Source organism: Solea solea, chromosome 1 (assembly GCF_958295425.1).
Source record: "Solea solea chromosome 1, fSolSol10.1, whole genome shotgun sequence".
NCBI classification, from domain to species: domain Eukaryota; kingdom Metazoa; phylum Chordata; class Actinopteri; order Pleuronectiformes; family Soleidae; genus Solea; species Solea solea.
The window spans coordinates 17,398,816-17,424,131 of record NC_081134.1 but is presented as its reverse complement, the minus strand read 5'-3'; the positions used below and the strand labels follow the sequence as shown (position 1 = coordinate 17,424,131).

At 37.9% G+C, this 25,316-nt stretch overlaps 1 protein-coding gene across 1 annotated transcript; it reads left to right on the top strand.

The window, feature by feature from the left end:
• On the top strand, nt 1–24,980 carry LOC131461074 (rab effector MyRIP-like). The gene is made up of 16 exons (XM_058632072.1): nt 1–139; nt 1,752–1,917; nt 6,439–6,660; nt 7,891–8,018; nt 17,033–17,113; nt 18,000–18,097; nt 18,291–18,371; nt 18,846–18,995; nt 19,148–19,283; nt 20,053–20,585; nt 21,247–23,082; nt 23,421–23,603; nt 23,955–24,116; nt 24,478–24,576; nt 24,651–24,711; nt 24,798–24,980. Exons 2-16 carry the CDS (start codon nt 1,808–1,810, stop codon nt 24,812–24,814), a joined length of 3,897 nt encoding a protein of 1,298 aa, XP_058488055.1. The 5' UTR covers nt 1–139; nt 1,752–1,807; the 3' UTR covers nt 24,815–24,980.
• The last annotated feature ends 336 nt before the right edge of the window (nt 24,981–25,316 follow it).

Genomic DNA, 25,316 nt, shown 5'->3' with positions numbered 1-25,316 from the left:
CACACACTCAGGTTTCTCCTCCTCACTCAGAGAACATAACCACCGTTTTGTCTATGTGTGTTATCATTTTTCTTCTGCTCTTTGGAGAAGGGGAACATATTATTATGTCAAGCAGCGAGTTCAACGACCCCAGAAACCGGTGAGTTTTTCCTAAATCTTTCGATTCTTTTAGAGCAAAATATAGGATAAAGTTAAGAGAAATGAATAAAGACAGTGAATTCTACAGTGACTTTCTGTTTTACTGTATCCATTTTGACACATTTCAATTTAAAAACCCCACATCTGTATATTCTTTTGACAAAAACCTAGACCTTGCTATAAAAATCCATTTCTGGCAGTGACTTACATATCTGAGTTCAGGACATCATTGATTCTGAAAATCAATCAGTTTTCTGTATAGTTTTAGAGACATTTCAAATCTAAAGTCTCCCGTCCCCATATGTTCATGTGACAAAAATGTCAAATTTGGATGTGGGACAAAAAAAGAACCCATAGCAATTAACTATGTTTGACTTAAATATCTGAAAATCAACCAGGAGCTTTGAATTGATGATGAAATGATGAAAATGAGGATGTCCTGAAGACATAAATTCCAGAAATTATGGAGGCATTTGTTTTGATAGTTTTGCCATTTCACACATTATTTTTAAATTATATTGTAGTGCTCTTTCTGCTGTTATACTTATTTTTTTTTAATGTTTTATTTTGAAACCGATGTAACTAACCTTGCATGTGCACTCTCCAAATGTAGTGTCAGCTGACATGACTGTAGTTGTTAATTATATTCAAATAGTGGCTTCTTGTTACAGACATGAAATAGGCTTTTCAATAACAATAATAACTTTTTTTTACAAGTGAATACTTTCTGATTTCTTTCCTACATCTAACAAAGAAATCATTAGATCTGAATTAATTTGACAACATCATGATTTCCAGTTTTGGAGAAAACACCGATGAACATTTTCTGACATTTTATGGACCAAACAACGAGTTTATTAAGAAAATGGTTCTGAATGAGTGTGTTACTGAGTAGGTCCCTGCTCAGGAATGCTAATGCAGAAATCCCAGATCCTGCTCTGCATTAAAGCCCTGATTTACTTGTGTAAGTGGCTTGTATTTCAAAGTGAGTGTGAGGTGCTTATACGGACACAACAGAGTGTGTGTGTGTGTGTGTGTGTGTGTGTGTGTGTTATACAGTAAAAGTTGCACTGCAGATTATGCAGGAGAGTTTGGCTCACAGTCTAATCACTGAGCCTGAGTGCCGTGATTGGCCTGTGTGCTGGACTTTGGACATGCTTGGTGTAATCCCTTTTAAAATAAAAATACTTTCGTTTTTCGTAACCTTATAATAAGTCTTTTTTATATACTTTAGACAAGGGCCGTGCTTTATGGAGACTGCTGCCATTCGGGGTCACCACAGCGGATCGACTGCCTCCATCTTGTCCTCTCCCTTGTGTCCTCTTCTGTTACACTAACTGTCCTCCTTCACAACATCCATGATCCTTCTGTCTTATTGTAGTAATAATAATAATAATAATAATAATAATGCATAAAATAACCAAGATTAAGTTGGAAAGCGCAGGAAGAGTGAGAGGAAGATTGGAGAGGGTTTTTGGTATGTGAAGGCTACCATACTGTAGATTTACTTACACAGTTGACCTTTTAAGAGTAACAAAACATACTTAAAACCTAAATGTATTTCGACACTGACAGTGATTTAACGATGCTTGTGTGTTCTTTGTCTGATTTAGACGATAGTTGCGCGCTGACCGGTTGGTTGGTCAGAGAGCCTGAGTGACAGGCAGCAATGGGTCGGAAGTTGGATCTGTCAGTGCTCACGGACAATGAGGCGGAGCATGTGCTGCAGGTGGTGCAGAGGGACATGAAGTTACGCAAGAAGGAGGAGAAGCGGCTGAGGTGAGCTCAAAACACGGCACGAGTGTTTCACACACACACACACACACCTGCCAAAGGGAAACCTCAGAGCTGAACACTCGTGACTCAGTGTGATGAATATCAAGTTTCATGTAAGAATTTGGCATCAACAAGGCATTTTCAGCCAGAGAACTGCCTCTCACCAGGTTTTTTTTCTCTTGTTGTGTGAAAAAATCCCATCACTGGTTTCTGAAATACTCTCTTAAATCACCTTTTTTCCCCCGTGTTCAGTTGCTCACTTTGGACTTTAGCAGGTAGCCTTAAGGCATGACATTAATTGGCCACTATTTTGATAATCCATGAATTGGTTTGAGGTTTTTTTTTTCATTATAAAGACAAAGCTTTCAGATTTTTCAGTTCCTTAAATGTGAATATTTTCTGGTGTTCTTTGATCCATGTAACAAAAAAAATCATTAAAACTTAATATTTTGGTCAAGACATTTAAGAACATCGTCATTTTGAGGTTTTAAAAATACTGGTCAACATTTTCTGTCATTTTCTGCAAAGAAGTACTCGCTTAATTGAGAGAGTAATCAACAGATTAATCAATTATGAAAATAATCGTTAGCTGCAGCTCAACAAAGGTGGTTTTCTGAATCAAGAGATAAATGAAGACAAGAAAACTGAGAACGGCACAAGCTTTTTGATATATAGTGTTTTATGTAGCGCACATTCACAGAAATCTGCCGTTTTGTGTGAAACTCTGTTTAAATCATCCAGGGAAATGTCCTTTTCCTGCCTCTCTGCTCTGGCAACTTTTCCTCAAAACACTGCACAGGAAGTGACAGCCCTTTCCTGTTGCACTCAGACTAACTTCCTCAAATGTGTGTGTGTGAACAGTGACACTGAATCGTACACTGATTTGATCGATATCAACTCTGAGCTGCACACAGACCTAAGTGAGGGGCATAATAGTCGGAAAGGATTTGTGTTCAGATGTTAAGAATAACTCGGGTCAGGTCATTTCCTCCTGACGTGCTTCATTTTGAAAGCACTTCCTTTGCGCATTAGCCCTCTGCTAACATTACTGAACACATGCAGTGATCAGAGGACTGGGTTCAAAGATAAAGATGTTGATTTTTGTCAACACAATTACTCTAATTTCCTTCAGATTCTCTTGTGTACGTAGTTGATTCTGTATTTTGACTATCTTAAAAATTAGCTGGGAAGTAGATTTTTATACCAGTTTTCAGTTCAGTTTTGAAAATGTCTTTCTGTAGCTATATTATTTCTAACCACTGTTAGAATATAGAGCACAAAAAAGTGTAGAGAAACAATACTTTCTTAGTGCTGTTTTGTGTTTTGTCAGCAGTGTGTGAGGCCCTCGACAGCTACACTTCCTAAAAGTCGAGCTGGTAAATAACTCTCCACTTACCTTCCTTAGAGGACAGTTGGCACATGATGACGCAAACCACTTGTTTCATGCAGGTTGTGCACTTTTGTGCTTCTGCTTCCTCAGTCTTTCAGTCCATCAAGTGGAGACTTCATGTATCTTGTCTATCCAAATTCTTTTGCATTAACATCCCCTGAGGAAAATATCTCAGCAGCCTCATAAAATGTTAAGCAGCCATGAATGATTGACAGGGGAGTGTGTGTGTGTGTGTGTATGTATGTGTGTATATATATATATATATATATATATATATATATACATACACACATACATACACATATATATATATATGAGAGCGAGAGATGCTTGTTCTCAGCTATGTTGGTCTGGATGAAGATTGTTATTATCTGAAAATGTTGTTTTTTCACATTTTATACAGTATGATACTCAGTATCGTCTGATACTGGTCAAATTCAGTGGATCGCATATTGGCAAGTTATCGATATCAGTAGCTACTCGAGGTTGTGATATCGGTATTGTATCGTACAAGACAAAGTGGTCTTGAGCCGTCTCCAAAATGTGGTAATATGAATGTAGACCTCAGAGGTAAAACTGAGTAAACAGTCTTATATCTCTGCTCATGACATTGTGCCATCAATAGACTTCAAATGTTTTTGTTTTTTTTCTATTCATTGATAACCCAACTGAAATGAGTGTTGCAACACTGACAACCTCTGACAGATTCACTCACACTCAAAAAGACAAAGAGGGGAATCTCTGGATGGGATTATCGGGGATTTGTCAGTGTTGTTGAGCAGTGTGAAGGCTTTGAAATGGCATTTATGTGGATTATTTGACTACTGGTGTGATATAATCACACCTACGTGTGTTTGTGTGTGTTATAAACTGTGTTATAAATGAGATTATATTTGAGATTATTGAGAATTAACTCACTAATTAGTGCCTGCTCTAGTCTGACCTTTAATGACCTGAATATTGTTGTACTTCCTATTGAGACTTTTACATGAGTGAAAACTTTGTGTGCTAGTTTCAGTAAAACCCTGAAAGTATTCCAGTGTTTAACAGTGAAATAATACCTTCAGTTTGTCCTGATCAAAACTTAACAGTAGATATTTAGGTCTTATACTACCCTGTCTACACTGTCACGTTATACAAAGTAAATGTTAACACGACTGTTATTGTACAAAAGAAAGAGAGACTGATCCCCAGCCATATATTTGGACACCAGCTCACATTAATGTGAGTGAACATTAGGGGGATGTCACAGCTGCTTATCACCAAGAACCAGACGTTTTATGAGGATAATAGCTGGTGACACATCTCCAGCCCTTCAGACGAGGTCAAAGCTGCTCTACAGCACAGCACTGTGTACAGTGTGGATATGTATGTGTTGTTCGTGTAATCATGGCTATTTAAATGAATTGTTGTTGAATCGGAGTGCTTTTTACATGGATGATATTGTGCACAGGTTACTTCCCACTCGTGTATGTCTGTGTCTGAGAGCTGACGTGTGTGTGTGTGTTGTGTTTCTGGGTTATTTATAACATCCGTTGAGCCAGAGTAATGGACTGTGCTGCTGTGGTGAGAGGGCAGGCGTCTCTCTGTCAGACAGGCATGTGAGGGACACTGTTAAATTTTTATTGCTTTGGAAGTTAAAGAAAATATGACCGAGAGGTTATAGCTGTTTGAATTGCCTGCGCTGATGTTTAAGGAGTGTAGGATTTAAAAAAAGAGGAATATTAAGCCCTTTATCTGCAGACTTTGGACCAGTTTTTGAACAAAATTGTACATTTAAAGGCATCAACATGGGCTTTAGGAAATGGTGTGAGGCAGTAATAGATTGATAATTAAAAAAAATCAACTCAACTACTAGGATGTTATGTGTGAGTTCCATTTGTAGTTGGAACTCAGGTCATGGAGCGCCCCCTGAAGTCGGAAACCAACTTGCGGTGTATTTGTTTTAACAGAAAATCAGTTGGACACAAAGTATTTACTCGTAAGTATTTACGTAATATATATGTATAAATGCCATCTAAATAAGAAATGGCATTTATGCATCATTATTTAAAATGAGAAATAAATCAAAGTTGGATACATGGATTTTTCAGGTGTAATTACCAATAACTGATTCATTCATTGTTTCTTACTACTGACTTTTTTTCTCTTATTTTATAACTGAAATGTACTCTTTCTTTCTTTCTTTCTTTCTTGACTGCTTCACAGACTTGGTTCACTCTCACTGCTCTTAAAATTGTAGTTAATGTAAGTTGATGGTAATGCTTGAAATGAATAAAAACATTTAAGCATCTTTTGATGACAACCATGTTAACATCATATTCTGACAAAGATTGAGGTATATGACAAAAAGCCCCAGAACAAATACTGTCGATATTATGGTTGTTTGCTTAACCCATAACATATTAAATGGCATTTCTATCACACGACTCTCATACTCATTCACATGGACTAGCGGAGCCGGAAAAAAATCAAACCCTCAACCTTCCAGTTGAAAGACAACCCGCTCTACCACTGAGCTACTGTTGAATGTCTGAGACAAATATTAGTTGCTGCTGTCAAGGAAACTCACTGCATTATTCAGCTCATCCTCCACCTTCAACCTCATTGCACATTGATATTGCTGCTTTTTCAATCATCATTATAGGGTTTTAAATGCTCAGGAAATAATAAAATGAAAATCAAACTTGTAAAAGCACTTTCATGTCTGCGCTCCATCTCCATTGAAGGAGGCACTGACTCTGTGTGTGTGTGTGTGTCCTCACTGTAAGAATCATCCTTTTTCAACAGAGTAAATCCTCAACTGTGGGGTTTATCCACAGAGATTAACTCTCTGTCACTCATGTACTCTGATATAAATATGCTCTATTTTTAGATTCACACTCTCACACGCACACACAGGTCTGTGCAGATATTGTTCTTGAGATGCTTCAACCATAACCACTTAAACCTAACCCTAAAACCCTAACTTCAATTCAAAGCTTAGTCCTGAACTTATCCAGTTCCTCAGAAATGAGTTTTTGGTCTCTATAAGGACACTCCGTCTCTCTCTCTCTCTCTCTCTCTCCTGGTTTTACGATGTTCTCCCTATAACCATCACTCCTCTCCTCCCTCTCTCCCTCTACTCACCACAGTGAACTGAAGCAGGAGCTGGATGAGGAGGGCAGTCGCTGCCTCCTGCTGTCAAGGCAGCGTTGCTTCAACCGGCGCTGCTGCATCCGCTGCTGCCTGCCCTTCACCTTCCTGTTCAACCCCAAACGCCAGTGTCAGCTCTGCCGCTACAACGTCTGCAAGGCCTGCAGGGTCTACGACAAGCAGGACAAAGCCTGGCTCTGCTCCTCCTGCCAGAAGAGCCGGTAAGGTCAGCGCCGTTAGTAGTAGAGAGAGTAGTAGTAATGGTGGTGGGATTTTGTTATTAAGGTTATTAAGAGATAGATTTAGCAGATAAAATGAAAAACATATCGTCACAAGAAACGATTCAGGATAAATTCCATTAGGGCTGACACACTTACTTGACTAATCGATTACCAAATTAATCATCAACTATTTTGATCATCGATACATTTTTGTCAGATTTTTTCGGCTTCTTTAATGTGAATATTTTCTTATAAAGAAATCATGAGAACTGAATCATTTTGGTTTGTGGACAAAACAAGACATTTCAGTCATTTCCATGTTTGAGAAACACTGATCAACCTTTTATGGACCAAACCATTACTTGATTAATTGAGAAAATAATGGATATTTTAATTTAACCCCTAAATTCCTTGCATCTCATAATTTTTTTCCTTTTTTAATAGTTTGCAGAAGTCACTCTGTAGTGTGGTTTTATTCTTGGTTGTCTTAAGGGAAGCGTGTGTGCGCAGAGCTCTCAGACATTTCTAGCAGTAGCTCCTCAGGCTGCAGCTTCAGAGAGAGGGTTTAGTGAATGATGTTGGTCTGCTGCAGAGTGAAGGTGATCCTGCACTGGACGCACTCATCCACGCCTTTGAGTCAAATTGTGCAGAAGGCACACAGACAGACCAAGGACGGAGTTTCTGGAGTCAGCGATGAGTTAAGTTGGAAAGCTTTATTGGAGAGATCCGAGGAGGACTGAGACAATGCCAAACATGAACAAGGAGATGTTAACAGCCTGTTAATCCCAGAGTTATAGTATATCTTAGGGTTTGGAGAAAAGATGGGAGAGGGGAAAGACGTCTGGTCAAGATGTCTGGCACCTTCCTCTGGTGATACCTAGAGTCGACCTTGGGTACGACTGTGTAGTTAGCTATCGATCCTTTGTCCCAGTTAGGTTCAACAAAGATATAATGAGGAACACTCTGTAGACACATTATGCCACAAAGTTGCAGCTGGTCTTGTCCTGAGTCTGTTAGGCTTGTGCTTTCAGGAACTTGAGTTGCTAATTTAACGAATAGTATGTGTTTCTCTTACAAGAAGCAATATCAAATGTTTCGCTTTCCATGGTCAAATACGGCTCATTAGTCAATAAGATGTTCAGCACTTTTTCATCAAACGTTCGAGAAATGGTTTGTTGTAGACTAGGTTAACATAAAGTAAAACATTGTTGTCTGTCTGTCTATCCTTAGGCTGTTGAAGACACAGTCACTGGAGTGGTTCTACACTAATGTGAAACAGCGCTTCAAGAGATTTGGTAGTGCCAAAGTCCTGAAGACTCTATACAGGAAGCACCTGGCAGAGCACTCTGACCTCACTGGTAAACTACTGTTGTTACCTTTGATAATTTTTTTGATGATTGTTCACTTAAAATTACACTTGCAAAGAAAAGAAGAAAAAAACAACAGTACTTGTTTTGTGACGGTGTTTCTTTAAATCTATGAATAGTTGAGATATTTTCTACAAACCTAATCTTTCATTGAATGCTGTAATGAGATTACTATGGAAGCCCATTTCCTCAAGAAAATGAGGTACAACTTTTAGACGAGATACTATACTAGGACTTTTTTATTTCATTTTGGAGGATGTACTGTACTATGACTTTTTTGAGTGACTGTAAACAAAATACTATACTATGATTTTTTTGTCTAATTTTGGAGGACATACCATACTATGACGTTTTTGACTGCTTTTGGATAACATGCTATACTATGACTTTTTGACTGATTTTGGATGACATGCTAAACTATGACCTTTTTGTCTCATTTTAGACGACATACTATACTATGACTTCTTTGTCTAATTTTGGACGACATACTATACTATGACTTTTTTTGTCTCATTTTGGACGACTTACTATACTAACAACCTTTTTGTCTCATTTTGGATGACATACTATTCTATGACTTTTTTTGTCTCATTTTGGACGACTTACTATACTAACGACCTTTTTGTCTCATTTTGGATGACATACTATTCTATGACGTTTTACTGCTTATGGATGACATGCTATACTATGACTCTTTGACCGATTTTGGACGACATACTATACTATGAGTTTTTTGACTGATTTTGGACGACATGCTAAACTATGACCTTTTTGTCTCATTTTGGACGACATACTATACTATGACTTTTTTGTCTCATTTTGGAGGATATGCTAAACTATGACCTTTTTGTCTCATTTTGGACGACATACTATACTATGACTTTTTTGACTGATTTTGGATGACATGCTAAACTATGACCTTTTTGTCTCATTTTAGACGACATACTATACTATGACTTCTTTGTCTCATTTTGGACGACATACTATACTATGACTTTTTTTGTCTCATTTTGGACGACTTACTATACTAACGACCTTTTTGTCTCATTTTGGATGACATACTATTCTATGACTTTTTTTGTCTCATTTTGGACGACTTACTATACTAACGACCTTTTTGTCTCATTTTGGATGACATACTATTCTATGAGGGGCCACACGGTGGTGTAGTGGTTAGCACTCTCGCCTTGCAGCGAGAAGACCCGGGTTCGAGCCCCGGTTGGAACAAGGGCCTTTCTGCATGGAGTTTGCATGTTCTCCCCGTGTGTGCGTGGGTTCTCTCCGGGTACTCCGGCTTCCTCCCACAGTCCAAAAACATGCAATGTGGGGATAGGTAAATTGGACACTCCAAATTGACCATAGGAGTGAGTGTGAGAGTGAATGGTTGTTTGTCTCTATCTGTGTGTGGCCCTGCGATGGACTGGCGAACTGTCCAGGGTGTACCCCGCCTATCGCCCGATGTAGCTGAGATTGGCACAGCACCCCCCGCGACCCTCTGGTTGAGGAGAAAGCGGTAGATGATGACTGACTGACTATTCTATGACGTTTTACTGCTTTTGGATGACATGCTATACTATGACTTTTTTGACTGATTTTGGACGACATGCTAAACTATGACCTTTTTGTCTCATTTTGGACGACATACTATACTATGACTTTTTTGTCTCATTTTGGAGGACATACTATACTATACTATGACCTTTTTGTCTCATTTTGGACGACATACTATGCTATGACTTTTAAGTGATTTTGGAAGACATACTATGACATTTTTGAGTGATTTTGAACGACATACTATACTTTGACTTTTTTTGTCTAATTTTGGACGAGATGCTATACTATGACTTGTTTCATTTTGGACGACATACTATATACTATGATGTTTTTGACTGCTTTTGGATGACATGCTATACTATGACGTTTTTGACTGCTTTTGGATGACATGCTATACTATGACTTTTTGACTGATTTTGGAAGACATATTATACTATGACATTTTTGAGTGATTTTGGACGACATACTATACTATGACTTTTTTTTGTCTCATTTTGGACGACATGCTATACTATGACCTTTTTGTCTCATTTTGGACAACCTAGATTAAGGGTGATGGTAGCTCAGTGGTAGAGTGAGTTGTCTCTCAACTCGAAGGCTGATGGTTCGATTACTGGTTCCGCCAGTCTACATGCTGATGTGTCCTTGGGCAAGACATCTAACCCTATACTTTGACATTTTTGAGTGGTTTAGGGCTACTATACTTTGACGTTTTTGACTGCTTTTGGATGACATGCTATACTATGACTTTTTTGTCTCATTTTGGACGACATGCTATACTATGATGTTTTTGACTGCTTTTGGATGACATACTATACTATGACTTTTTTGTCTCATTTTAGACGACATACTTTACTATGAATTTTTGACTGATTTTGGACGAAATACTATACTTTGACATTTATGAGTGATTTTGACCGACATACTATGCTATGACTTTTTTAAGTGATTTTGGAAGACATACTATAGCATGACTTTTTTGACTGATTTTGGACGACATGCTATACTATGACCTTTTTGTCTCATTTTGGACGACATACTATACTATGACTTTTTTGTCTCATTTTGGACGACAAACTATACTTTGTCTTTTGAGTGATTTTGGACGACATATTATAGTATGACTTTTTTGGACGACATAATACAGTATGACGTTTTTGTCTCATTTTGGATTACATACTATACTATGACTTTTTTGTCTCAATTTGGACAACATACTACATTATGACTATTTTGTCCCATTTAGGAAGACATACTATACTATGACTTTTTTGACTCATTTTGGACGACATACTGTACTTTGACATTTTTGAGTGGTTTTGGAGGATATACTATACTATGACTTATTTGAGTGATTGTAGACGACATACTATACTATGACCTTTTTGTCTAATTTTGGACAATATACTGTACTATTACTTTTTTGTCTCATTTTGGACAACATACTATATACTATGACTTTTTTGTCTCATTTTGGACGACATACTATACTATGACTTTTTTTGTCTCATTTTGGACGACATACTATACTATGACTTTTTGAGTGATTTTGGATGACATGCTATACTATGACCTTTTTGTCTCATTTTTGACAACCTAGATTAAGGGTGATGGTAGCTCAGTGGTAGAGTGAGTTGTCTCTCACTCGAAGGCTGATGGTTCGATTACTGGTTCCGCCAGTCTACATGCTGATGTGTCCTTGGGCAAGACATTTAACCCCATGTTGCTCCTAACAGCTGTATTATGACCTTTTTGTCTCATTTTGGACGATATATAATACTATGACTTTTTTGAGTGATTTTGGACGACATACTGTACTATGAAACTTTTGTCTAATTTTGGACGAGATGCTATACTATGACTTGTTTCATTTTGGACGACATACTATACTATGACTTTTTGAGTGATTTTGGACGAGATGCTATACTATGACTTGTTTCATTTTGGACGACATACTATACTATGACTTTTTGAGTGATTTTGGATGACATGCTATACTATGACGTTTTTGACTGCTTTTGGACAACATGCTATACTATGACCTTTTTGTCTAATTTTTGACAACCTAGATTAAGGGTGATGGTAGCTCAGTGGTAGAGTGAGTTGTCTCTCAACTCGAAGGCTGATGGTTCGATTACTGGTTCCGCCAGTCTACATGCTGATGTGTCCTTGGGCAAGACATCTAACCCTATACTTTGACATTTTTGAGTGGTTTAGGGCTACTATACTTTGACGTTTTTGACTGCTTTTGGATGACATGCTATACTATGACTTTTTTGACTGCTTTTGGATGACATACTATACTATGACTTTTTTGTCTCATTTTGGACGACATGCTATACTATGACATTTTTGACTGCTTTTGGATGACATACTATACTATGACTTTTTGACTGATTTTGGACGAAATACTATACTTTGACATTTATGAGTGATTTTGACCGACATACTATGCTATGTCTTTTTTAAGTGATTTTGGAAGACATACTATACTATGACTTTTTTGACTGATTTTGGACGACATGCTATACTATGACCTTTTTGTCTCGTTTTGGACGACATACTATACTATGACTTTTTTATCTCATTTTGGACGACATACTATACTATGACTTTTTTGTCTCATTTTGGACGACAAACTATACTTTGTCTTTTGAGTGATTTTGGACGACATATTATAGTATGACTTTTTTGGACGACATAATACAGTATGACGTTTTTGTCTCATTTTGGATTACATACTATACTATGACTTTTTTGTCTCAATTTGGACAACATACTACATTATGACTATTTTGTCCCATTTAGGAAGACATACTATACTATGACTTTTTTGACTCATTTTGGACGACATACTGTACTTTGACATTTTTGAGTGGTTTTGGAGGATATACTATACTATGACTTATTTGAGTGATTGTAGACGACATACTATACTATGACCTTTTTGTCTAATTTTGGACAATATACTGTACTATGACTTTTTTGTCTCATTTTGGACAACATACGATATACTATGACTTTTTTGTCTCATTTTGGACGACATACTATACTATGACTTTTTTTGTCTCATTTTGGACGACATACTATACTATGACCTTTTTGTCTCATTTTGGATGACATACTATACTATGACTTTTTTGTCTCATTTTGGATGACATACTATACTATGACCTTTTTGTCTCATTTTTGACAACCTAGATATAGGGTGATGGTAGCTCAGTGGTAGAGTGAGTTGTCTCTCACTCGAAGGCTGATGGTTCGATTACTGGTTCCGCCAGTCTACATGCTGATGTGTCCTTGGGCAAGACATTTAACCCCATGTTGCTCCTAACAGCTGTATTATGACCTTTTTGTCTCATTTTGGACGATATATAATACTATGACTTTTTTGAGTGATTTTGGACGACATACTGTACTATGAAACTTTTGTCTAATTTTGGACGAGATGCTATACTATGACTTGTTTCATTTTGGACGACATACTATACTATGACTTTTTGAGTGATTTTGGATGACATGCTATACTATGACGTTTTTGACTGCTTTTGGACAACATGCTATACTATGACCTTTTTGTCTAATTTTTGACAACCTAGATTAAGGGTGATGGTAGCTCAGTGGTAGAGTGAGTTGTCTCTCAACTCGAAGGCTGATGGTTCGATTACTGGTTCAGCCAGTCTACATGCTGATGTGTCCTTGGGCAAGACATCTAACCCTATACTTTGACATTTTTGAGTGGTTTAGGGCTACTATACTTTGACGTTTTTGACTGCTTTTGGATGACATGCTATACTATGACTTTTTTGACTGCTTTTGGATGACATACTATACTATGACTTTTTTGTCTCATTTTGGACGAAATACTATACTTTGACATTTATGAGTGCTTTTGACCGACATACTATGCTATCACTTTTTTAAGTGATTTTTGGAAGACATACTATACTATGACTTTTTTGAGTGATTTTGAACGACATACTATAGCATGACTTTTTTGACTGATTTTGGACGACATGCTATACTATGACCTTTTTGTCTCATTTTGGACGACATACTATACTATGACTTTTTTGTCTCATTTTGGACGACAAACTATACTTTGTCTTTTGAGTGATTTTGGAAGACATATTATAGTATGACTTTTTTGGACGACATAATACAGTATGACGTTTTTGTCTCATTTTGGATAACATACTATACTATGACTTTTTTGTCTCAATTTGGACAACATACTACAGTATGACTATTCTGTCCCATTTAGGAAGACATACTATACTATGACTTTTTTGACTCATTTTAAATGACATACTGTACTTTGACATTTTTGAGTGGTTTTGGAGGATATACTATGCTATGGCTTATTTGAGTGATTGTAGACGACATACTATACTATTACTTTTTTGTCTCATTTTGGACAACATACTATATACTATGACTTTTTTGTCTCATTTCGGACGACATACTATACTATGACTTTTTTTGTCTCATTTTGGACGACATACTATACTATGACTTTTTTGAGTGATTTTGATTGACATACTATACTGTGAATTTTTTGACTGATTTTGGACGACATACTACACTATGACTTTTTTGACTGATTTTGGACGACATACTGTATTTTGACATATTTGAATGGTTTTGGACGACATACTATGACTTTTTTGAGTGATTTTGGACGACATACTATATGTCGTCCAAAATGACTTTTTTTACTGATTTTGGACGACATACTATACTATGACTTTTTCGAGTTATTGTAGACGACATACTATACTATGACCTTTTTGTCTCATTTTGGACAACATACTATACTATGACCTTTTTGAGTGATTTTGGACGACATACTATACTATGACTTTTTTTGTCTCATTCTGGACGACATACTATACTATGACATTTTTGAGTGATTTAGAACGACATACTATACTTTGACATTTTTGAGTGGTTTTGGACGATATACTCTACTTTGACATTTTTGAGTGGTTTTGGACAACATACTATACTATGACTTTTTTGTCTCATTTTGGACAACATACTATACTATGACTTTTTTGTCTCATTTTTATGACATACTATACTATGACTTTTTTGTCTCATTTTGGACTACATACTATACTATAATTTTTTTGACTGATTTTGGACGACATACTGTATTTTGACATTTTTGAATGGTTTTGGACGACATACTATACTATGACATTTTTGAGCGATTTTGAACGACATACTTTCCTATGACTTTTTTGACAGATTGTTGACGACATACTATACTATGACCTTTTTGTCTCATTTTGGACAACATACTATACTATGACTTTTTTGAGTGATTTTGGACGACATGCTATACTATGACTTTTTTGTCTCATTCTGGACGATATACTATACTATGACTTTTTTTGAGTGATTTTGGACGACGTACTGTACTTTGACATTTTTGAGTGGTTCGGACGACATACTGTATTTTGACATTTTTGACTGACTTTGGACGACATACTACACTATGACTTTTTTGACAGATTGTTGAAGACATACTTTACTATTACTTTTTTGAGTTATTGTAGACGACATACTATACTATGACCTTTTTGTCTCATTTTGGACAACATGACCTTTTTGTCTCATTCAGGACGACATACTGTATTTTCACATTTTTGAATGGTTTTGGACGACATACTATACTATGACTTTTTTGAGTTATTGTAGACGACATTATACTATGACCTTTTTGTCTCATTTTGGACGATATACTATACTATGACACTTTTGACTCATTTTGGACGACACACTATACTATCACTTTTTTTGTCTAATTTTGTACGACACAGTACATTATGACGTTTTTGTCTCATTTTGGACGACATACTACATTACGACGTTTTTGTCTCATTTTGGACGACATAATATACTATGACGTTTTTGACTGCTTTTGGATAACATGCTATACTATGACTTTTTGACTGATTTTGGACGATATACTATACTATGACTTTTTTGACAGATTGTTGACGACATACTATACTATGACCTTTTTGTCTCATTTTGGACAACATACTATACTATGGCCTTTTTTGAGTGATTTTGGACGACATGCTATTCTATGACTTTTTGAGTGACTTTGGACGACATGCTATACTATGACTTTTTTGTCTCATTTTGGACTACATACTATACTATGATTTTTTTTTGACTGATTTTGGACGACATACTGTATTTTGACATTTTTGAATGGTTTTGGACAACATACTTTCCTATGACTTTTTTGACAGATTGTTGACGACATACTATACTATGACCTTTTTGTCTCATTTTGGACAACATACTATACTATGGCCTTTTTTGAGTGATTTTGGACGACATGCTATTCTATGACTTTTTGAGTGACTTTGGACGACATACTATACTATGACTTTTTTGACTTATTTTGGACGCCATACTATACTATGACTTTTTTGTCTCATTCTGGACGATATACTATACTATGACTTTTTTTGAGTGATTTTGGACGACGTACTGTACTATGACTTTTTTGACTTATTTTGGACGCCATACTATACTATGACTTTTTTGTCTCATTCTGGACGATATACTATACTATGACTTTTTTTGAGTGATTTTGGACGACGTACTGTACTTTGACATTTTTGAGTGGATTGGACGACATACTGTATTTTGACATTTTTGACTGACTTTGGACGACATACTACACTATGACTTTTTTGACAGATTGTTGAAGACATACTATACTATTACGTTTTTGAGTTATTTTAGACGACATACTATACTATGACCTTTTGACTCATTTTGGACGATATACTATACTATGACACTTTTGTCTCATTTTGGACGACACAGTACATTATGACGTTTTTGTCTCATTTTGGACGACATACTACATTATGACGTTTTTGTCTCATTTTGGACGACATACTACATTATGACGTTTTTGTATAATTTTGGACGACATACTATACTATAATTTTTGAGTTATTTAGGACGACATACTATACTATGACATTTTTGAGTGATTTTGAACGACATACTATACTATGACTTTTTTGACAGATTGTGGAAGATTTTCTATACTACGAAATTTTTGAGCGATTTCGAATGACATAGTCTATACTATAATAATTTTTGAGCGATTGTAGATGACATACTATACTATGACTTTTTGACTGATTTTGAACGACATACTGCACTATAATATGACTTTGACTGATTTTGGATGACATACTATATATTATGACTTTTTTGACTGATTTTGGACGACATACTATATACTATGTCTTTTTGACTGATTTTAGAAGACATACTAAGTATTTCATTTGATCAAAAACACTGACAATAGGCCTGTTCACATTTGTTTTGGTTTGTTCATTTATCTTTTTTATAATTATTACAAATGTACTTTGTGTTTAATATCTTATGTGTGTGTTCTTGTTGTGCAGAAGGCAGCGGCTACGAGGAGAGCGTTTGCAATGAGGGCAGCGTCTGTGGGAGCGACTCGACCTTCTACAGACAAAGTGAAGGTGCAGACATGTCTCAGTTTTTTCCTTTAAACTTTAGTCAAATCTTGGACATGTGTGATGATGTTCAACTTCACTGGTTCCCAAACGTGGTTTTAAATTGATTATTGAGAACCTGCATGTTTTTGAATAATCTCCAGATTAAATAAAAAAAAAATTAATTTATAATTGCAAGTAACGTTTATATAAATATTAAACTATTTTTGAATGACTATGAAAAAATGTTGGAGTAGCCTTGAGACCCTTTCCATGTCAGTTTCTATCAGATAATGAAACTATTAGGGATTTTGTGTTTAAACAATGCAGTCAATGATAAAAGATTTCTCAGGTTTGTATATTTTTAAATAAATTATGATTAGTCACATTAACTGATTTATAATCAAACAAATAATGAAATAATCAGATATTCATGCCCATCCCTACAAATTACATCAAATTTTAACTATATTTTCCAATAAATCTGGATTCTTTGGGGCCTTGTGGCTGTTGCCTGACTGTTAATCCAGCCTTTCTGTAGTTAGTACTTAAGTCCATTTCCTTTTGAGCCCAGGTTGTCCAAGTTAAGTGTTTTATGAGCAAGCCTTCCTTGAAACCATAAACTCTTTGAGTATTTATCCACTGCTGTGCTGACATCCACAGCACATAACTCAGTTGCATTTTCTTGGTTGTAATATTTTGGTGCAGGATCTCAGAAGAGACTGATTTGTGATGAGTAACTGCACTGGAGGTCATGCTTCTGTCCACACAAATTAGCCTTTAACAGAGACGTAATGTAGGGGCCAGACCATCCCTCCTGTTTGTTGTGATTGCTTTGACTTCAGTTGTGCGTCAATCACTGTTGAAGTAATGACTGAATGGACAAGTGACGGATGTGCTTCCGTGTTTTCAGAGCACAGCATGGCAGAGACGCTCACTGTGGCCTTGCGTGTGGCGGAGGAGGCCATAGACGAGGCCATTTCCAAAGCAGAGTTGGACACTGACAGTCAGGTTATTCACGTTTGCTCATGTCCTGTCTGTGCTAAATCCCACAGTTCATTCCTGGTGCTGCAGAAAAGAGAAAGAATTGAACACTGCAAATATGTCTGTTCAGAATTCATACGTAGGCAAGTAATCAGCTTATAAAGTGAGGGTGTGTGGTTCTGAAAAGTTCTGTTTGTGTGTGTGTGTGTTTGTTGATCAGGAGAAGCAGAAAGAGGCTCTCTATCTGCAGGAGCACAGAGGAGAGCTCATCGAGGAACTAGCCCAAACTATTGTGCAAAAGGTAAAAAAGCATCATGAATATGATGTGATGTCTATAAACTATGAGCTATAAACACTCACAGATGTGAGTTTTTTATTTTAATAAGAAGAACAAAAATGGAAAAGTCTCTAGAAGGTTCTCCACATGTAGGTCGCCAACAACTAGTGGATGACCGGGATCACACGACCACCATTAGATGACCAGTATATAAACATGTTACTTTAGACCCTAAACAAGGATTACAATGTAACTTTAATTTGCTAAGGTTGATTTATTTTTTTTTAAACTGGATTATTCCTATATATAGTTAAAGCTATAAAACTCAAATGGGAGTCAACAACTTTAGGTAGCTAGCTAGCTGTCTGCTAGAGATTGTTGAAATTTCTGTATCTCCTGAACGTTTCCTGAAAACACATTCCATTACTGTCTTTTTTAATTGTGTGGGGTTTCATTTAGAAATAAATGCACCACTAATCCTGTGTCTGCATACAAAAGATCATTAGCAGCAGGAAGACTCTGGCTGACACGAGGGAAAAGAACAACCAGGACTGGCCTCTGGAACAAAACGCAGATCCTCATCATCGTCATCATCCAGCCACCTGTGATCAAGCCTGCAGCTCTCTGAAACACCAGCCAGCCCTCTGGGTAAAACACACACCACAGTCATTTGTGTGCGCTGACCTCTGCTGGTGTAGCTGTTGAACACACTGTCGAAATGAAACACACAACAGCAGGGTGAGTGAGACTCATTTTTGTTTTCAGCTTTTAATTTGTCCTCCTTCTCCTTCCATCTTCAGAGGTCACACTCTGCCTCTTCACTCGTGGACGACGACTCTCCAGCGCTGATACGAGACTCTCTGCAGCTGTTGAAGAAGGAAGGCAGCGAGTCCACTATGGCAGCTTGGAAGAGCGTCGATAGACTAGACAACACTGGTAACGCTGAAAAAAATCCACCACAATGTAAAATTAAATGACTTTATTTTGAAAGAAAAGCCAACATTTCCAATGATAAATAACACCTGGCTGGATTATTGTAATAATCTTTTAATTTGTATTGACCACAAAACTACTGATATAATTCAGATTTTCTGCAATATTCATCCGTCAAGCTTTCAACCAGAAATCAAAAGTGGTGACTCTTACCAGTTCTAACCAATTTTTTACCTATTGGTTCACATCATTTTTTGCAATTTATTTATCATTTTATTTATTAGGGCGACAACAACTTATTGATTATGAATCAATTCCTTTATTAATCTGCAATAATTTTGATAATTGAATAATCAGTTGTTTTTTTTAGTTCTCTGATTCTTGGTTCTTTTCTCCATATCCAAACAAATGATTACTAATAAAGATCCTGTATTTCTCAAAGTTGCAGTGTAATATCTGTTGTTGTAAGAGTTTTAGGCTTCATTATTTCTCATCATTTTACTGTTACCATGATGGATAATAATATAACCTTATTAAATTATATTATATTTCAGTCATTCTTAGATAATAATGTGATGGACTACAACATCATTAATTAATACCTAAAAGTAGAGTTCAGAGAGATGCTAGGACTTTCATTTTTTTATACGTATTTCTTTAAAAACCTTCCAAAAAACACTTCTGTCAGCTAATATCTGCCTTCTGTGTTTATGTTGTTGCATGATTGATGTGTGTGTTTCTTTCTGTCTGTATGGTACCTGTGTATCGTCAGTGCTGCAGAGCGCAGACAGGAACTGGATCGCCCTGCAGAGCATCCAGTTGTCTCGTCCCGGTCTGTTGACCAAAAGGAAGAGCCTGGTCTACAGTGCCTTGGAGAAGGAGTCCGGTATTGTGTCCGCTTACGAAGGTTTAGGCTCTGACAGTGAAACCAAGCCTCAGTCCGACATCTCCCAGGGCGCCGCACTCGGGGAGATCCACAAGAAGATGACGGACTCTAACTTCAACCCACAGGGCACTCAGGACAGGAGCCCAACTCCACGAACAGACTTCACTGATCTGCCTTCAGACTCTGATGGGAAGTGGAAATCTCACAAACCGCTGCACGCTTTTTATAAGAGGAACGACGTGCCTGTGGAAGTAAGGCGAACTTCAGCATCCAGAGGGACAAGTATCATTGATATGAACTTTAATTCAGCGGTAACATCAGAGGAGGAGAGCAGTGTGGCTGCTGAGGTGGGAAAAGTCGGGAGATCACGGAAGAAAAGGAGGAGTAAAAAGGAGCAAGCAGCTACTTTTTCTGTGACGGTAAGAAATAATTCCTGTTAAAACTCTACTGTGTCACTGCAGTTTCTCAGTCTTTCTCCCTGCGCACAAGAAGAGAATCATTTCATGTTGAGACAGATGGAAGCAACGGCAACAACGTGCTGTGAGACAGCGTTTGACAAGCAATGGGAAAATGGTCTGTATCTACAGTAGCTGCTTAACACTATACTACCCATTTACATGCTGCTGGCACAGCCGTCAGGAGCAACGTGGGATTAGAACACAAGACATGTAGACTAGCAGAGCTGGGAATCGAACCCACAACCTTCAATTTGGACTTGCTCTATTACTGAGCTACCGTGAATTCTACTGCTCAAAAAAACCTTGTTGTACAGCTGTTGGATGCGGCTTTACGAACGTGATGCATTTTGTATTACATTTAGGATTAAATGTCTCAAAACCTATTATTTATGTATTTTTAAGTTGATTTCATTATGAGGTAACTTGCAAACTGCATGTCTCCTTGTCTTTCTTCTTTGATATTATTTGGACTGCAGTATTAGAAAGGGCTTCGTAAACAAGCTTCACACAAAGGCAGGAGTAATTACAAGTTTTGCTAAACTGGTACTTGCATGCGTATGAGATTGTGCCCAAATCAACACACAAACCTATATTTTGACTCTGTGATTTCTTGTATTTATAGGAATTAAACAAAAACGATTGGTCCCAACCTTCCCCTGATACCGTGACGTCTGATACGTTTGAAACCTCGGCCCCCGAACAGTTTGACCCCAAGAGTGACCTGACGGACACGGAGCTCACGTACAAATCACGAGAGCTTTCAGGCCGAGTATGTGACTCTACTGGTAAAGAAGAATGTGACAAAGAGACGGGATCCAGTGATGATGGACAGAGACAAGGAACTGAGGAGACCGATGGTGAAGATGAGAGGTTTTGGAAGACGGAGATGGAACTGGATGATGGAAGAATGTTAGATGATTTAGAGATAGACGAAGAGATGAAGTGCAGATTGTACAAAGTCGTTGAACACTCCAGGCTCACTTATCTTTCCTCTACTGATGACGAGTTAGACAGAGTTAACCAGAGTGAAGGAGAACTGGACGAAGACAATAACGAGCAAGAGGGACTCACTTTTAAACTCTGGCAGCTGGAGAAAGAGCTGAAAGCGTCTCAGTGCTCGTCCACGGAAGACGAGCTGGACAGAGTTGGTGTTGAAGAGAAGAAGACTGAAGAGGAGGCGGGGGATGGGAGCAACGAGGAGCTGGCTGTCAAAGTGTGCAAATTAGCAAACCAAGTCAATGCCACTCAGTTTTCCTCCACAGAGGATGAGTTGGATAGAGTAGGCAGAGACGGGGAGAACGAGATAGAGGAGGAGATACTGTGGAAGTTACAGGCACAAAAAGCTGTTCAGGCAGCTCACCTACGCGATTTGAGCAGCCTTGTCGGCACCTCTCAGTTTTCTTCCACTGAGGACGAGCTGGATGAAGCTGAAAAGACTGAAGGAGAGCGCGATCTGAGGGTAAATGAAGGAGGGAACGAGAGCAGCTGTGATATGGAAGATGTGTGGGACACGGCAAAGGAGCAAACAGAGTCCTTCACTGGTTTGGACGTGAAGATGTTTGATCTCGAAGATGAAACGTGTGAAAAAGTAACATCTGAGAATGTGCCGGACAATCAGATGGACACCAATAATGTCCAACAAGTCAAAACAGAAGATCCTCAAAAGAGACGGTGCTTTGAAGAGACGTCAGCCAAAGTGACTGAGGATGAGATGATAGAAGAGTGTATGTGTGGAGATGCAAAAGAGACGAAGTCCATGGCAGGAGCAGAGGACACAGAAATAATCAGCTCAAACGAGACAAGAACAGAACAAGGAGATTGGGCAGAGGGAAATGAGGAAGAGAAGTTTCAGGAAAGCAGTGACGATCAAAGGAAATGGGAAGCAATAGCAAACAGTGATGAGGAAGATGCAGAATTTGACAGAATAATCAGCAGCATGTTGACGATGACTTTAGAGGACATGCAGGTAGAAACACTCCAGAGTACAGACGAAGAATCTGGGAGAACAAATCTAGAGCTAGAAAATGCAGATGGAAGAGTTAAAATAAGTGGTTTTAACGACAAGGTCATAGTTGCACGAAGTATAAATGCATCAAAAGAGACGGGAAGTGAGAAGGAACTTCAGAGACGCTGTGATGATGTGAGGCCAGAGTCTGCTGGGAAAGAAAAAGTCACTGGAGACGAAACTTTCCGAAAAAAGGAGAGAGGAGCGCGGATGAGCAGAAACACAAATGAGCAGCAGGGAAAAGAGAAGGAGCACAAAGAAAGAAGAAATGTGGCCCAGCAGATGAGTACAGAGGAGGAGGAGTATAAGGACCAGAGGGATGGAAGTGGAGGAGCTGCAGCAGAGGAAGAGAGTGAACGTAAAGAAAGTGATGAAAAAGATGTGGCTGACACAGAGCAGAGGAGCAAGTCTTCTCTACACAAGGGTTTTCTGTCACCAGAGGAGATTCAACATGTAAGCACTGCTGCAGTAAATGAACAATAATTCAATTCCTTCTAGATTATTATTCACTGTGTGAAGATAATAGAGGCTCTTCCTCCACTAAATTAAAAATACTTCAGCTTAAATTGAGATTTATTAGGGTTTTTGCTTTTGAGTTTGACTAATCCATGTCATATAATAATTTCAGTATAATCCAAAGGTGTTAAAGCCCTATCGCGATCAGAACACTGCAATCCTTTTCATGTTTTTAAGAATCAGTACTTTCTACGAGTTGTCTTACAAACGAGACAGAAGAAGAAATGGAAAGTTCTGAATTGAAGCATTTTTGTATGTGTGTGTGTGTGTTGTAGAGGTATTCAGCGGTGTCCCTGTGCAGCATCACCACTGAGGTGCTGAAGGTGCTCAATGCCACCGAGGAGCTGCTGCAGGGAGTCGAGGGAGGACACGATAACAGACTCTCCGCCATCGACGCACTGCCGCCAAACACAGATGTCAAGAAGCTGGATGAACAATTCTGTAGACTGGAGGAGAATGTAAATCCGGCTCCACTCAGTTTTTATATGATTTACTGCACCCACTAACAACCTGACCTGGAACACTGTATGCAGCAAAATATAGAACTAGGAGTGAAAGATTGCCATGATTCGTTTTGGAAACCCCTTGGTCTTCTTAGTTTTTAAAGAGACTGTATTATGGGCATATTTGAATGTTTAGTTTCCCTATGCGTTTGTGCTTTGGCAAACAGTACCACATATTTCCTTCCTCACTCTTAAAGTTTCATAGGGTAGATTGTAGCTAATCTAAGTATACTATTCTGTTGGTTTACAAGCACCAATAAAGTGAGATCATCTTCACATGGTCATGTGGTACTGGCTCTGCTGCAGGTGTATGTGGCGGCTGGTGCGGTGTACGGTCTGGAGGCGGAGCTGAGTGACCTTGAGGAATGTGCCAGGAGAACCTGCACCTCCACGCCCGACATGGAACTGTCCTTCCTGGAGGAGCAGGTGGCATCGGCAGCTGCCAGAGTCCAACACTCTGAACTACAGGTGGGTGGGAACTTGGAAGGGCAGATGGGTGAGTCGTTATTTATGTTGTTGTTCTCGAAATTAAGTGAGCTTATGGAAAATGCACACCCTGTTGCGACAATAGGATCTCAAAGTAACTTGACTCAAATGATCTGTAATATTTCCTCCACAGTAGCCATTTGCAAAACTGAACATTATATAATTGTTTAAATGTGCTGCGGTACCTCTACAGCCCACACTTTGATGGATTCTTTTACTGTTCTTACTCTCCACTCAATATACTTTTTTAATACATTAAAAAGCAGTTATTTCTGCTCTAGTTTATATGAAACAGTTCAGGACGTATTTGGCACTGACTGGACTAATTAAGTTCATTCTGTAGATTTGTGACATCTCTGCAAGAATTGCTGCTTTGAGAAGTGCTGGCCTCATCGTGGACACACAGTCACACCTCACTAAGACCAGAACCACCCCAGTTCTGGTAAAGTACCTGCATGTATGTTAAGACAGTTTACCAGAACATATCGGACATGTACATTAAAGTGTTTTTTCCAGCCCGTCACCCTGGTTTCAACAAGACAAGTGAGGAGACGATTACCTGCACCACCAGCGAAAGGTAAGATTCACATTATATGGCAAATAATCACAACATGCATTTATAGTCAAGAGTAGTTTTCAGTTAACAGTGTGATTCTATTTCAGAAGACAAAGAATCCTAAATCACTGAACCAGGACTGTTGCAGGTGCAGAAATGCGTTCCCTGTGACTCTACAGGCCAGTATTTGCCTTAATTTCACTTCAGCTAATGCAAGACACTATTATTGTTCTGAAACTGTGCAAGAAATCAATGATTCTTTTCAGAAATTAGTTTATTTTCACATGGTAAAAAAAAAAAAAATGATGTAACAGAGCAGCATTTTATGACTTTTCATAAATAGGGTTACACAGTATGTGTAAACAAAATGTAAGTGATTTTTTATAGACTTTTTAATGCCATTAATTGTAGATTTGACATCAATGAAAAAGCTTATATTAATGTGTAGTGACTTAAACCAGGCAGTCATGTCTACACTTATTTTCCCTTGTGTATATAAAGCAAAGCAAAGTGAGTGTTTAAGTTTGAAAAATAAAAGAATTTGAAGCGTTGCCCCTCAGCTGAAGGTGGGTGTAATGGTGAGGATTCAACACCCAAATATCACATTCCTCCTTGTGAAGTAGGTG